The following is a 14,393-nucleotide window of genomic DNA, read 5'->3' as shown; positions in this document are numbered from 1 at the left end:
GGGGGGGGGGGGCGAGTCTGGATTGGCTCCTACAGGCTGGCCCACTTTATTTGGTGTGAGGAAATAGCTGCTTGCGGGGCTGAGGTGGATGACTAAGAGCTGTTGATGGACTTCAGTAATACCCAGAAGGAATATGTGTAACCCTGGTATGTTGGCATGTGGTGTCTGATTAGACATGCAGCTGTTTAATAATTTAATAATAATAATAATAATAATAATATACCCATACAAGGCATCCTGCAGGATAATGACATCATTTAGTAATTAGTCTCGCATTGCCAGACCTTCCTCGCAACGCAAAAAGAGCGTTAAAAGTGTTCAAAAATAGGGTTGAAAACTTAAAAAATGGGTCAAAATCAAACCCTACGTATTGTTGGGTAGTTTAATTTATAATGAAACAACAGATTTTATTTTATGAACGTATTTTTTGTATTAAAAAAATCTTAATGAGTAAAGTAACTAGTAACTAAAGCTGTCAGATGAATGTAGTGAAGTAAAAAGTAGAATATTAGTCTCTGAGATGTAGCGGAGTAGAAGTAGAAAGTGGTATTTAAAGGAAAGACTCAATGTATGTATGTAATAAAGTACAAGTACCTCAACATGTAATTACAGTACTAGAGTAAATGTAGTGAGTTCCATTCCACCAGTGATGGTTCCTCCTTCTATCTGATCCCAGGTACATCCTGTCTACAGTCCCGGCTGCCCCCCCGTCCGCCCCCCTCTCCGAGGAGGAGGCGGAGGCCCTGGTCCAGGCTGTGGACTCCGATGGAGACGGACGCATCGACTACAGAGGTGAGGGCGCCCTCTGGTGCTCGGGCCGCCGTCCCCACTGGGCTCAGCAGGCAGCCAGAGATCAGCAGATACAGGCAGGACACAGGAAACGCTGATTTAACACATTTAGAGGAGATATGTAACAGCTGATCAGCTCAGCATGGGGCAGCACCTCTGGCATCATCATGTCAACATGTTGCCGTTGGTTTGGAGGTATTTTAATAGATGGTCTTTCATTGGTACTTAAGTAAAAGTATGTAAGTAGTATCAGGAAAATGTACTTAAAGTATTAAAATTAAAAGTACTCAGAAAAATCCTCACATTTTAGCAACTGGAAAAGACAGTTCAGCTGGACTTGTAGGCAATTATATGGTTGGGTAGTTTAATCATAGACTGTAAATATTAATTAGTATTATTATATTAATAAATATGCAGTCTATGAGTTTAAACTATAATTAAATATTGTATGTTATAAACTTCATGTGTTGTGTTCGAACATCTTAATGTGTAAAGTAACTAAAGCCGTCAGATGAATGTAGTGAAGTTAAAGGTTCAATATTACTCTCTGAAATGTAGCAGAGTAGAAGTAGAAAGGGGCATAAAAAGAAAAGACTCAAGTAAAGTATAAGTACCTCAACATTTGTACTTAAAGGGATACTTCACTGATAAGCGTTAAGCTTTGTATCAGTAGAAACCTGTTAAATGTAAATGTAGGTCACCTCCCACCACAAAACTAGACTCAGATAAAGATGTGTCTGAGTGGCCGGGTTGGTTCAGTGGTAGAGCGGGCGCACATTTACTTTGAGGTTTATGTCTCGACGCAGAGGTCCAGGCTCCAAATGCGACCTGTGATGATTTCCTGCATGTCTTCCCCTGTCTCACCTAGCTGTCTTATCAAATCAAGGCAGAAAAGCCCAAAAAACAAAGATGTGTCTGACATGTGATTCATCTTTTCCCAAAATGCTTCCCGGTCCAAAGCTCTTCAGCTTTCCAATAAAAAATACTAGAAAACGTTTTGTGAAGTTTAATAGTGTCTCCTAGCGGCACTTTTGTGTCCTGAAATCCACATTTGTCCTGTTTTTCACCACATACAGTATATTTAGAAGAAGAAGAAGAATGCTTTCACACTACAGGTCCCTAGGTTATTATACTGCATCATAAAACTGAGTCAATGCTAGAAATTACTTTATTAATAAATGCCTTTAAAATGGAGACAAAGAGTTCTCAGTGTCAGCTGCATTTTAATGTGTGTCCCAACACAGTTTATTAAAAAAACAGACTAAGACGAGTTATTGTTGCCATGAATAAAGCTCCATGTTTTGACCTAAAAGACAGCATATTAATGTCTGTCGTTGCTTCCCTGGCTGTTTGGATTTGACCACGAGATGGAGCTAATGTGGTAAAGATGAAAGACGCGTAACAGATGATGACTATTATCCTGCAGGATGTTTTGTGCACGTTGATTAAACATGTCCACAAAGTGGTTTGGGACACGTTAACCCTGAAGGAGCCAGAAGCTGAACTTTATGTCTGGTCTTCCTACTTTCATTTCATGCAGCCGAGAGCTTCCAAATTGACTTCCATATTGAATCTAATATCCAATAATCCTCCAGGGATTGTTGGGAGTCCTCCACAGACCTCAACTAAGGCACGGCAGGGCAGCTTTATGTGTAGAGCACAATTCAGCAACAGGGCAATTCAAAGTGCACAAAATCAGTTAAAAACTGTTAAAATATAAAAACAGATTAAACAAAAGAATAAAAGTTACAGTGCAGTATAAGAAATTAAACATAGCAACCATTTAGAGAAAAGAAACATCAAAAAGAAAGGTCTTCAGCCTTGATTTAAAAGAACTACACCTCCACTACACCTCTCTCTTACAGATTGTAAAACTCAATGGGAATATTCCTGGTAAATTAAAGGTAAATTAAATAAATAAATTAATGGGGATTTGCTCTAATACTCTAATACTATCTATCAGTGCACGCTGGAACAGGTTCCTCCAACATGAAGCAGGGAAAGACACTGAGACGTCTGTTGCTGCAGGTACTAGTTCAACTCCTTTTGTGTTAAGACAACACAACATTTAGGGAACTAATTTCAAACCACCGCCTAACCGCTGACTAGATGTGGTCTTTTATATGAACCAGTTCGAGAGGCTTAATCTAAAATGAGTCACCGTTGCCAGATGATCGAGTGTCTGGTCGATGAGGTGTGGCTCCTACTCTTTACTTTTTAAATCTTTCCAGATATTCAGGTTTTTTCCCCCGCAACAGTCACTAAGGGCTCACCCAGCGTACGCCTGTGTGACAAGGACTTTTCCATCTTGTGCCAAAGTGATCAATAGTAAGTTAAACTCCCATGAGAGGAAGGCTGCCACTGACGGTTATTTTCATTGTTGATTAATCTGTAGATTATTTTCTGGTCTCTAAAATGTCAAAAAAATGGTCAAGATGACGTCCTCAAATGTCTTCTTTGCAGCTATTGTCAATGTTGTGGCTGCAGTGGTCTGTGTGTGTTAAATGCACACACACACACACATACACACACACACACACACACACACACACTTCTTCAAGAGTGCATTATTTAAATCTGAGAGCCGTTCTCGTTGATTTTACATTCAGATTGAGAAGTTTTGAGGGAAATTGTTACAACATCTGATCTGAATGTAAAATCAGTGAAAAAAGCTCTCCCATTGAAAGAATGCACTCTTGAATCAACATAGGAATAAAACGCCACACACACACTGAAAAGTTGAAACTACCACATACACATAACTGACATGGCCTGAGAGCGCAGACACACCCTTAGTGTGTGTGTGAGGTGTGACTGCACCTGGGGGGGCGGGACTCCGGACTTGTCTCCAACCCAAACTCCGACCTGTTGTCAGAGGACTCGCTGCCATCCTGTGTGTGTGACATAAAGAAAAGTGAGTACATTTACTTTGACATAATTCTGTATATATTCTAGACCCTCTGTAATCCTGCTGAGGAGAGACACCTTATGTGTCGAGATGACATGAAATGTGCATGTGGTGTAATGTTGGTGCCCTGGAGGCATCGTACTTCATTTTCGTGTCATGAAGTGTGTTTAAAATGATTGATTGCACGCCTGTTAGTCGGTTTAAATACGTTAGTATTGTACTAATATGTTGTTGGTACCCCCGGAAAACGTCATTCCCAATAGAGAATTTCAGAAAGTAAAAGAAAACAGGTCCAAACAAATCATTGCACCTGATTTGATATTCAGCGGCCGTTGTTCACAGCTGTGTTTCTTTCTGGAGGTCTGTCATTAAGACACCTGCCACCTCCACCTGCCAGCACCATGCCCGCGACTGCAGAGGCCCACTCCGTCACCATCCCCACCAACCGCAACTGCACCATAGAGATCACCAACATCAGCTCCGTCTACTGCCTCGTCAACCCAAAGTAAGACTCGCTGTGAGACAGAGTGTGAGACCGAGTGTGAGACCGAGTGTGAGACAGAGTGTGAGACTAAGTATGAGACAGAGTGTGAGACCGAGTGTGAGACAGAGTGTGAGACAGAGTGTGAGACTAAGTATGAGACAGAGTGTGAGACAGAGTGTGAGACCGTGTGTCCTCTGAGTGAAAAGGCAGAGTACTATACTATACTATGTACTATGTACTACTATACTAAAGGACACTGGAATGCTGTGCAATTTCATTACAGTGCAATATTTATTTATTATTTAATACTTAACCATGTCATTACTGTGCAATATGTAATACTCAGGACTTTTGATACACCAATAACTATATTATTTGCATAATGTGTATACAACTTTCTCACTATGTGTGTATAGTTGCTCTCAGGAACCGTGCACCACGTCCCCCCCTCTCTTTTTTCTTCTTCTTCTGCACTACTTACACTTTATACATATTATTAATTAAATCTTTATATTTTGTGTTGACACTGTAAAGCGGTTGCTTCAACCTCGTTGCACAGGTACTGAATATAATGAAAATTAAAGCTTTCTATTCTATTCAAAGCTGCTTTGATGGATGATGAAATGATTTCATCTTTTGGGAGTGAACCAATAAAGACAGGAGAGCAAAATCCCCAAAATGAAGAGAGATTTGTGCAGCAGAAGCTTCTTTTTCTATTTTCCTCTATCATTAGTCATTTCATATCACCTGGATCATCTGGAGACCCTTTGGAGGGGCTCGACCCCTATGTTGGGAACAACTGGATAAAAAACTACATGAAAGAAATATTACTCAATACTTAAAGCACATTTGTCACTTCTGACTTTTAGTGTAGTAGGACTTTAATGAAGGACGTTTACTTGTAATGGAGCATTTGCACATTTGATAGCACAATTTATATCTAATATTGAGGGCTGTCAAAAGTAACGCATTGTTAAATTTGGGAAATCGGGAGGTGATGCAGCTGTAACAAGGATAGCAGGAACCAACCTCAATGTCAATAAAAAACTTAAAGAGATAACAAATGTGCAACTCAGTTGCAATACCCATAAGATAACTATAGACAATCATGCGATTAATTAAAGAGCCCCTATTATGCTCCTTTCAGCATCATATTTGTACTCTTGGGGGGTCTACTCAATTAGTTTTAGATGCTTTGATGTTCAAAAAAATACTAAATATTTCTCATACTGCCTATCATGCTGCAGAAAGATGTGTTCAGGCAGCCGAGAAAAACTGTTGTGGGAGAAAAGGATCAATTTGGAGTGAAATTTGTTTTTTCTATACTTCTATTACATCAATTACATACACAAAAAACTATATAATACACTTTAAAGCGGGAAAATCCTAAAAAAATAATTTAAAAAAGGATTATAGGGACTCTTAAATGAAATTACAGCTTGAATAAAGACTCGAAATCTCCCCCCACTCATAAGTGCATGTTCCCTCTTCTACCCCCCCCCCCCCCCCCCAGGGTGCACATGGAAAGCGGCTTCGTCTTCAACCCCCCCCAGCCGACCGTGCGCACCACCATCACCGAGGTGTGCTCTTTCACCAAGGACGACAACACGGCGTCGGGCGCCGTCGGCGTCCTGACCTACGAGATGTTCGACATGCGCAACCGCAGCTGCAGCGAGCTGGTCGCCATCATGTTCTCGGTGCCGTTCGACTACAACTTCTACAAGAACTGGCTGGGCGTGGGCACGTTCGAGCACACCCGAGCATGCGACAACAAGCTGTACGAGCACATGTACAAGGGAAAGGATTTCACCAACTTTGTGCGCCAGGAGGCCAACGGCTCCGGGGTGACGTTCAAGGGGAAGATGGTGGACGTGAGGGCCTGCATGTCCAACGAGGGCAAGGCCATGATCAAACTGGAACTGTATGACAAGATGGGCAGATGAGATGTTGGTTAGGAGTGCATTGGTCTGGAATACATAGTACGGTGAACACAGATGATGCAGATATTCCGGAAAACCTATATACAATGTCTGTCATTCATGTCACTTATGGGTGCTTTAAATAAATAAAAAACAATATACTGAAAAGGATTTCCTGTCGTTGGCTTTTTTGTGTCTTTAAGTTGAATCATCCCACACGGTCGCAAACGTTTGCAGGCAGCAACAACGGGTTAAAGTAAATGAAGGGTTTTATATCTCATTTATATTTCATCGATGAATGAATTAGACTTCCCTTGGAGTCAAAATATGTCAATGAACACAGTCAGACTGTGCAGATGTAAAGGTTGGGGACATGGGGACATTGGGGACTGCTCAACCATCATGTCCAGTTAAACCACGCCCATAGCTGCCCATAGCTATTTGCCGGATGCTGATTGGTTAGGTTAGCTTGTATATTTAAACTTTATTTCAGACTCAGGGGTATCCATATAACAATAAAAACACACAAACACAAAAATACAAAATACAAAGCCTTCCATAATGTCCAGTGACTGATATACAGACATGTTCTCCAATGGCTCTACAGTCTGGTAGAGGCTCTGACAGAACTGTGTACAGTGTCAGCCAAAACAGGGGTAATAGTGTGAGATATGACAACATGAGAATCCAGGTGCGGTGCAAGATAAAATGCAGTGGTACTGCATGTTTGTCTCCCCATGCAGACCCCAAGGCACCGGTGGGAGAAGGTGTGGTGCATGAGGAGACACTGAGCAATGAGGCGTTGTCACGGAGAAGCTGAACAAACCGGCTTGTAGCCTGGCAAAAAAAAACATAAAAACAAAAAGTCACCATAAAGGTGCTTTTGTTGGCTACACCCTGTCTGCACGCCTTCCTGTGCATGCCTGCATGTGGACAGGGCAAGGGGGAGTAGGTGTGTACTGTGGGTGGAGACAGTTTTTGGGGTGGGGTTTCACACATTCCCCAACAAGAACGCTTCCAAAGAGAGAACTCAGCGTTTCCACTCTGGCATCACCCGAGCGAGCAGCACACCTGTGATCCGGACAGGTAAGCCAGCTTTATTCCTGTATTTGGAGGTGTACTAACAGATGTTTGATTATAACAGCAGTACACATGTGATTCAATGTGATCGTGCTCTGCCGCAGCCTCTACCAGCACCAACATGAGTGAATCAGCGGAGGAGTTGGCTGCCAACCTCAAAAGCCGTAGAAATGTCACCATTGAGATCACCAACCTCACCAATAACTACTGCCTGGTGGAACCCAAGTAAGTGCACGACTTAAAAGATAAAAGTGCAAAGTAGGCCTGCACGATATGGGGAAAACATGCAATAATCTCGTTGAATACAGCGATAACAGTATTACTTTTGATAAATGATTTCCACTGCTGTCTGTGATCTGCTAAAACACAAAAATAACTTAAGAATACATTCTTTTATGAATAAATTCAACACTGAATTCAAAGTAACACTAAGAAGAAAAATGATAGTTTTCACTGATGTTCTCTTTCATCTTTTTTGCGATATGACAAAGCCTATTTTATTGTGCTAATTGGGCAAGTTGACATCACAATAACAATAAACACGATTAAAATAAATGATATATAGCGCAGCTCTGTTGCATAGCAGAGTATTGTTGAAAATATATTGCATGTCTATTTTCTTTGCATGGATAAAATAAGGTTTAACTTTTGTCAACACAAGTGTGGTGATTCATTGTTTAGTGTCTGTTCTTATTTCTTAAATAAAAAGGGTTTTCCTTGAAAGTGGCAGCTGCCTGAGCCCCCCCCAGCCCACCGTGCGCCCGCTGAAAACCGAGCTCTGCAACTTCAGCAAGACCAGCGCCAAAGCCAGCGGGGCTGTGGGGGTCCTGACCTACGACCTGTTTGAGAGGAGCAGCAACAGCGCCAAAGAGAGACTAGCCATCATGTTCTCCGTGCCCTACGACTACAACATGTACAAGAACTGGATGGGCTTGGCAATCTACAACGTGGACAAGGAGTGCAACGAGGCTCTGTACAAAGAGATGTATTACAACAAAGAGCAGACCGGCTTTGTGAGGCAGGAGGCCCGGGGCTCGTGTCTCACGTTTGAGGGCAAGACCTTGGACCTCAAGGCCACCATGTCCCCGATGGGCAAGGCCGTGTTGAAGCTAGAGCTGTGGGACAAACTCTTCACCCCGATGATGCAGCAACAGTCCCACTGAGCCAGGGAGTCATTTGATGAGTAAATCATCCGGGTCGACACCCATGCATGTAGTGTTCATCTTCTTGTGCACTGTCCCATCCATCATCATGCAATAAACCCAGTCCGATATGAGAAAACTTGTCTTAGTGTCTTAGTGATCATTATAAAAACAAGTCCTGGCAAAGCTTCAGACCAGTCGGGTCCAACAGGTGGAACAGGTAGCAAGTGTTTGTCTAAATGAGTCATCCCTGTGATTTATTACCTGTATCTCTCTTATTTAAAGCACATATATTATGTATTTTATACATAGTCAACCAGCAGCAGTGCTTTGTGAAGATTAATGTGATACAATAGAGATTAAAGTGTGGTTTCAAATATTTTTTATATAAAACACAACACTACTGACATTATTTAGTTAGAAATAAAGATTAAAAAATGAATACATTTCCAATATTATTAGGTCGGTGTTGCTCTGAATTACCTACGAATCAGTAGAGATAAAATCCCTCCAGGTGCTGTTAGCAGTCAGCAGAAGCTGCTTCTCATCGACGTGTACTGCACTACGTCACCACCTAGTGGTCGGAGGGGTTTGGTGTTTCCACGGCTGCAAACCTGCAGTGTGTCAGAATTACACTCTGTATGTACCCAGAACTAGTGCTGTCAAACAATTAAGATCTTAAAAAAAAAAAAACGTGTTGATTTGTTCTCATTTTAATAATCTTATCAACGTGGAACAGTGGATCGGCTCGCTTTGTGTAAATTTGGGGCAAATCATTTCTCACATAATGTAATACTGTCTATCAATAATGGGGGGGAAAATACGGGGGGGGGGATTAGAATTGGCATCAGCTGACACAAACACACACACACACACACACACACAGACACAAACACACACACACACACACACACATATTTACACACATATATATACACATATACTATACACACACACACACATAGTATACACATACAGTATATATGCATACATTGTATGCATTACATTACATTGAGGAAAACGTATTTTATGGGGTGTTTAGGGGTCCTCCGTCAAAGAATTAATTATTATTAATAATTATTGTTAATACATTTAAATTTTTTGCAATTTCACACCATGTACCATTATTATGACCATATTTGTGTCTAAAACATTGAAAGAGCCAGAGCAGATGATGCATATATAACACAATATATGTATGATATAACGCAACAACAACCATGAGATGTAAGAAAAGTACTTATATTAGTTTGGATGCTCACACTGAACGTCCGTTTGGGTTTCTTTTAATTCCAATATTACCGTAACCTTACCACACTTACATCCTAGTGATGGCAGATTCAACACATCACGTTGGTAATCGGCATTTAAAACATTTTTATAGACCTTTTCAATGGCATTCCATTGCTAGGCAACAGCCTGGCCCATTTCCTGTTATTTGTCATTCACATACACGGGACAGGAAATCCACTTTGGGCAATTTAGAATGATTACGTTACAAATGGGAAAAGGTCTTAACTTAGGCTTAATTAAATAAAAATAAGCATTGACAGGTCAAAGACCTAATGATGGTGTAGATGGGATCCGTGTGTAGTTGTGTCCGCAGGATCAGTCTGATCCAGAGCACCCCTCGTAGAAGACACTGACCACCGTGTTGAACCGGTCCTTCAGGTACGTCTCCAGGGACTCCAGGGACATTTGTCTCACATCGTATCCTCTGAACTGCTTCTTGGCCGTCTGGCTGACCGGGACGATCTCCTCGCCGCTGCTGCGGTCGTTGCGGCCGACGGCGGCGTAGGTCGGGAAGGCTTCCTTCAGTCCTTCAGGGAGACTGCTGTTGTAGTCCGGGCAGCAGTAGGCGGACCACATGTACTCAGGCACCGCCACGCGATGGTCCTTGAGCCAGTGCTCGTCGACCCGGTACGGGATGACCCCGGTGACCACGTAAGCCTCTCCGAGACAGTAGGCCTCGAGGGTTTTGTTGACGGTCCACTCCAGGACTTCCCAGGGCCCGTCGTTGGAGCCGGCCTTCTGAGGAACCACGTTGGTGAGGGTGAAGGTGGCGGAGCGGTCCTCGTGGCTCTGGTGGTGGAGGCTGGGGTTCATGTGGCCTCGGGAATAGGTGGAGTTGATGTAGTCTAGCTCCACCGCCTGGCTGTCCACCACGTTCTGGTCCACAGGGCCCGGGGGGAAGGGGATCATGCTGCCCTCGGATCCTGGGTTGGCTAGCTGCTCATTGAAGGGGGGGGGGGGGGGGGGACAAGAGATAGTGTGGTTTTAAAGTGCTTACTGCTTACATTGATTTATTTAAAACACACACACACACACACACACACAAACACACACACACACACACATTGTTTCATTTATTTATTTTATTTTAATTTTTAGTAATTTCTTTAACACAAAAGCTTACTGTTTTATTTATTTTTATTTTTATTAATTTTTTTAACAAACACACGAAGCTTACCATTTAATTAATTAATTTATTTTTAATTTTTAATAATTTTTTTAACACACAAACGCTTACCGTTTTATTTACTTTATTTCAACTTTTTAATATATTTAAATTGTTCTTACACACACACGCTTTAATTACTTGTTATATGAACTGTATGGGGCTTACTGTTCTTATGTAGTTTGTATGATGCTTTGGCAATATTGTTACATTCATAACAATAAAGCAAATTATTATTATTATTATTGTTATTATTATTATTATTCAAGTGGACGAAATGTCATCCAGACCTGGAAGACTGGCTCAAAGATGCTGCTTTCACACAACATGCTGTCCAAATACTTTTGGCCATGTAGCAGATTAATATTCATCATGGCTTCTTTAATCTAAATATATCAACAACACAGTGTTCTTCAGAGAGAAGACCGACCATGAACACACAGATGAGACAGTTCTCCTTTCACTGGAGCTCGTTTCCTCCTTTTATAGTCACTTGCTGTTGTAACATATTACATAATAATAAATATTTCATAACTGATGCTTTTCTTCTTCAAGAGATGTCTTTTTTGAACATATGTATATGGTATAGCAGTTAGGACAAAGTGAAAAACAATGTTAATAAACAAGTAAAACTAGTGAGTTTTATCAATCAAAACCTGCAAGCTTAATAACATCTTCTTTGGACTGATGTAGACTCTTAACATTTCTGTCTATATGGTTCATAGAGAATAATTCACATTTGTTCTGTTTTTCTTAATATATATTCTGCTAATAGACTGCATATATAGATATTATTCTTACTAGCCTACTAGTATAATGTCACTGTTACTACATTGCTCTTATCTGTACATTTGTTCACACATTGTTCATATTACATAGCCATAGTTATTCTGCTCTTATATCACTGCAATATTATTTATTTTGAAGTGTCTATACTTTATATATCACACTACAAACTGCATTTTGTTGTCTTTGCACCTTTTCTCTGCACAATGACAATAAAGAATCTAAATATCAAGACTAAACAGACGCCGTTTGCATTCTTTACTGAGAAGCTAGCAGTTTAAAGTTTCAAATCTCTAAATCACTCAACACAGTGTTGAATGATCCTCACCTGGGGCTCAAACTTCCAGCACGCGCTGGGTCTCCTTCCTGCAGGGGCCGAGTACCGATAGGCCGAGAACCAGGGAGAGCGGCGGGGCCGGCTGTACAGCGTGGCGAAGCGGTACTGGTTGTAGTAACGCTGGCAGATCGGGGTCCCAGCCAGACCTTTAGGAGGCCAGGACTTGTAGAAGAACTGCAGGCATGGAGCAAAATCCCCCACATCGGCTGCACACGTGCACCAGCATCCAGCGAAGACCACGAGGACCCCAGCCAGGGCGTAGAGACGCGACATGGTGCCAACAGACGTCCGGCAGTCAGGTGACCAAAGGTGTGCCCTGCAGAGTAACAGAGTCTGGGTGAACTCCACAGAGGACTGAGTCAGCGACGTCGTTCTCCTTTTCACATGACCTCGTGGTGAAAGCAGAAGCACGCGGTCAACATCAGTTTCAGTCATGTGTTTCCTTGAGGAGTGAAAGCCACGGACTGCTTGTTACTTTCAGTTTCATTGGAGACACACAACTCCATATCAGTAGCCTACAACAGTATGTAGGCCTACAACACAACTACACGGACAAGACAAAGAAGTTATGTTGTGATATTGAATAATTGAATAATAGTACAATCGAAGTGATTGAAACATTCGGACATTTGTTCCAATGTTTCCAAAAGCAAGAAGTGTACCTTGTGCCACTCTGTGTGGGCTCAGTTAAAGCCAATATATTACATTTTATGAATAAGGTAAGCAAAACAGATTTATACCCCAATGAGAGAGAGACATCATGGCTTTCACACAAGCAAAGTGGCAGTTGGTCACGGCCAATGAACTTAGAAATATGGGAAATATTGGATAGGACATAACAACACAATGTAATTCTGCTAAATAGAACATTACATTCATTTGAAACAAATTGTATATCTGAATATTAAACACTTTCTGAAGGCTCAGTCTGCCACTTTAAAAAAAGTATAACAATTCCAGTGCCGGTTTCATGGTATCAGAATTTTGGATAGTCATCATGGAAACATGAATTGGTCATGTGACAAGAGCTGGGAAGTCTCTCTAGCCCAATGGATTGGGGGCAATCATATCTCCCCCCCCCCCCCCCCCCCCCCCCCCCCACCCCTTCAAGCCCCGCCCCTGCTAAGCAGAATGTCTGTTACAGGAGAACATTACCGCTGCTCAGCAGCAGATGGCAGCAGAGGAACAACCAATGAAAAGTAGACGGAGTTCCTACCGTGACTCCTTCCATCAGAAGAGCTACAGATGCTGGTCCATGCTTACTCCTGTCTCAGCATCCACCAATCGCGTTGGCGGAAACAAGGGCCCTTTAAGCCTCTGTGATGCATTAAGTCGTTGGGTTCTCCATGTGTTAGTGCTGCTGGGTCCCGATAACACTTACAACAGACAGATGATGACTTCATCTCCGCACAACGCTCCTCTGAGAGCGTTTTGTCCAAGCAGATGAAGCGTAAGAAGTGAGACAAGATTAAAGTCGAGGGGCCGGCTCGCAGCTGTCGAAGCATCGCGTGCCGTCTCGTGCATCAGTCAGTGTGTATTTTTAGTCTCTGGGAAACACTGAAAGTCCATTTGGGAGACATTCTTTAACGCTCCTGACCAGTGCGCCATCGCTTCAGGAGGTAACACTCAGAGGTATCAGATCAAGACTAACCAGGGTCATGACTGAGATACAGTCTGCTGCACTAGAAATACATCCTGTTAAGGGGATCCTTAATCCTAGATCACACCTGATACACATGACGACGTCAACCCACGTCAACATTTCAGGCTGATGTATTATAAGACCAGGTGTGCCAGCTGTGCCAGGTGAGGTCTACATATAGAGTCAACACCCCCTGACGTCATCGTCATCATCAATATTACGTCAACATGATAAACAGTAATTATGTCAGCATTATTTTACTATAGGTGTCAGTGTGATTATAAATTACGTGCATGGGAAGAGGTATAAAACTAAAAATCAGTGTCTGGCTTCACTTCCTGTCCATCATTGCAGTCGAAGACTGACTTAACGGAGTTTAGCAGCACTTTCTACCGCTATAAATCACAAATAAATGCTTCTAAACCAAAAACTACACAACTGAAGCAATGTGATTCACAATTGGGAAGGAATTAACAATACTGCAACCAATGTAACAGGTTTCCCCGACGTTAGCATGTTGCTACCTGTAGCTGTGGAATGACTGTTAACAAGCAGTGGTGGAAGAAGTATTCAGATCATTTACTTAAGTAAAAGTACCACTACCAAACTATACAAAGGATCTGTTGCAAGTCAAAGTCATTGAAGTTGTCGCATGAAAAGGCGTACTATGAGTTCCTGCATGGTCACTTCTGTTGACGTTTCATGCACATTTCAAACAAAACGCTTGCCCCTCCATAACTGTCACTAACACCCCCCCTGTGTATTTTGGTGCACAGCCTGTGCCTCTAGTGTCTGTTTGACATGTACGACCCCTGTGTTGTCTCCCGAGACCGGGCTTTTTTCAGGGA

General features: G+C 42.1%; 4 protein-coding genes across 6 annotated transcripts in view; 2 read left to right on the top strand and 2 right to left on the bottom strand.

Moving 5' to 3' along the window:
- The window catches only part of plaub (plasminogen activator, urokinase b), an 11,469-nt gene extending 7,369 nt beyond the window's left edge, over positions 1 to 4,100 (bottom strand). The window contains exons 1-2 of the mRNA XM_034860757.1: positions 4,088 to 4,100; positions 681 to 883 (exon numbers count right to left, since the gene is read on the bottom strand). Coding sequence (XP_034716648.1) covers positions 681 to 883; positions 4,088 to 4,100 — 216 coding nt within the window. The remainder of the gene's footprint in view (positions 1 to 680; positions 884 to 4,087) is intronic.
- LOC117937209 (DELTA-stichotoxin-Hmg2b-like) lies at positions 3,586 to 6,271 on the top strand. 3 transcript variants are annotated; one of them, XM_034860998.1, is made up of 3 exons: positions 3,586 to 3,703; positions 4,058 to 4,202; positions 5,695 to 6,271. In XM_034860998.1, the coding sequence occupies exons 2-3, from the start codon at positions 4,099 to 4,101 to the stop codon at positions 6,122 to 6,124; spliced, it is 534 nt and encodes a 177-aa protein (XP_034716889.1). In that variant the 5' UTR covers positions 3,586 to 3,703; positions 4,058 to 4,098; the 3' UTR covers positions 6,125 to 6,271. The 3 variants fall into 3 exon arrangements, with proteins under 3 accessions (XP_034716889.1, XP_034716891.1, XP_034716890.1); XM_034861000.1 differs by having other exon boundaries at positions 3,611 to 3,703; positions 4,078 to 4,202; XM_034860999.1 differs by having other exon boundaries at positions 3,646 to 3,703; positions 4,040 to 4,202.
- Positions 6,272 to 6,914: 643 nt separating this feature from the next.
- LOC117937208 (DELTA-actitoxin-Afr1a-like) lies at positions 6,915 to 8,461 on the top strand. Its single transcript, XM_034860997.1, has 3 exons — positions 6,915 to 7,186; positions 7,285 to 7,405; positions 7,890 to 8,461. The coding sequence occupies exons 2-3, from the start codon at positions 7,302 to 7,304 to the stop codon at positions 8,341 to 8,343; spliced, it is 558 nt and encodes a 185-aa protein (XP_034716888.1). The 5' UTR covers positions 6,915 to 7,186; positions 7,285 to 7,301; the 3' UTR covers positions 8,344 to 8,461.
- An 859-nt stretch (positions 8,462 to 9,320) lies between these two features.
- On the bottom strand, positions 9,321 to 12,254 carry LOC117937233 (endonuclease domain-containing 1 protein-like). The gene is made up of 2 exons (XM_034861047.1): positions 11,895 to 12,254; positions 9,321 to 10,551 (listed from the first exon to the last, which is right to left on the bottom strand). Exons 1-2 carry the CDS (start codon positions 12,174 to 12,176, stop codon positions 9,931 to 9,933), a joined length of 903 nt encoding a protein of 300 aa, XP_034716938.1. The 5' UTR covers positions 12,177 to 12,254; the 3' UTR covers positions 9,321 to 9,930.
- Positions 12,255 to 14,393: the final 2,139 nt, after the last annotated feature.

This window comes from Etheostoma cragini, chromosome 21, assembly GCF_013103735.1.
Source record: "Etheostoma cragini isolate CJK2018 chromosome 21, CSU_Ecrag_1.0, whole genome shotgun sequence".
In the NCBI taxonomy this organism is placed as follows: Eukaryota; Metazoa; Chordata; class Actinopteri; order Perciformes; family Percidae; genus Etheostoma; species Etheostoma cragini.
This window is presented reverse-complemented; position numbering and strand designations above follow the sequence as displayed.

What these genes read in the sequence shown, in the direction of transcription:
- LOC117937209 (XM_034860998.1), top strand. Translation starts at nt 4,099, where the DNA reads ATGCCCGCGACTGCAGAGGCCCACTCCGTCACCATCCCCACCAACCGC. An exon ending in TACTGCCTCGTCAACCCAAA is followed by an intron (nt 4,203 to 5,694) that starts GTAAGACTCGCT and finishes CCCCCCCCCCAG; the next exon opens with GGTGCACATGGAAAGCGGCT.
- LOC117937208 (XM_034860997.1), top strand. Translation starts at nt 7,302, where the DNA reads ATGAGTGAATCAGCGGAGGAGTTGGCTGCCAACCTCAAAAGCCGTAGA. An exon ending in TACTGCCTGGTGGAACCCAA is followed by an intron (nt 7,406 to 7,889) that starts GTAAGTGCACGA and finishes TTAAATAAAAAG; the next exon opens with GGTTTTCCTTGAAAGTGGCA.
- LOC117937233 (XM_034861047.1), bottom strand. Translation starts at nt 12,176, where the DNA reads ATGTCGCGTCTCTACGCCCTGGCTGGGGTCCTCGTGGTCTTCGCTGGA. An exon ending in GCTGGAAGTTTGAGCCCCAG is followed by an intron (nt 10,552 to 11,894) that starts GTGAGGATCATT and finishes TTCAATGAGCAG; the next exon opens with CTAGCCAACCCAGGATCCGA.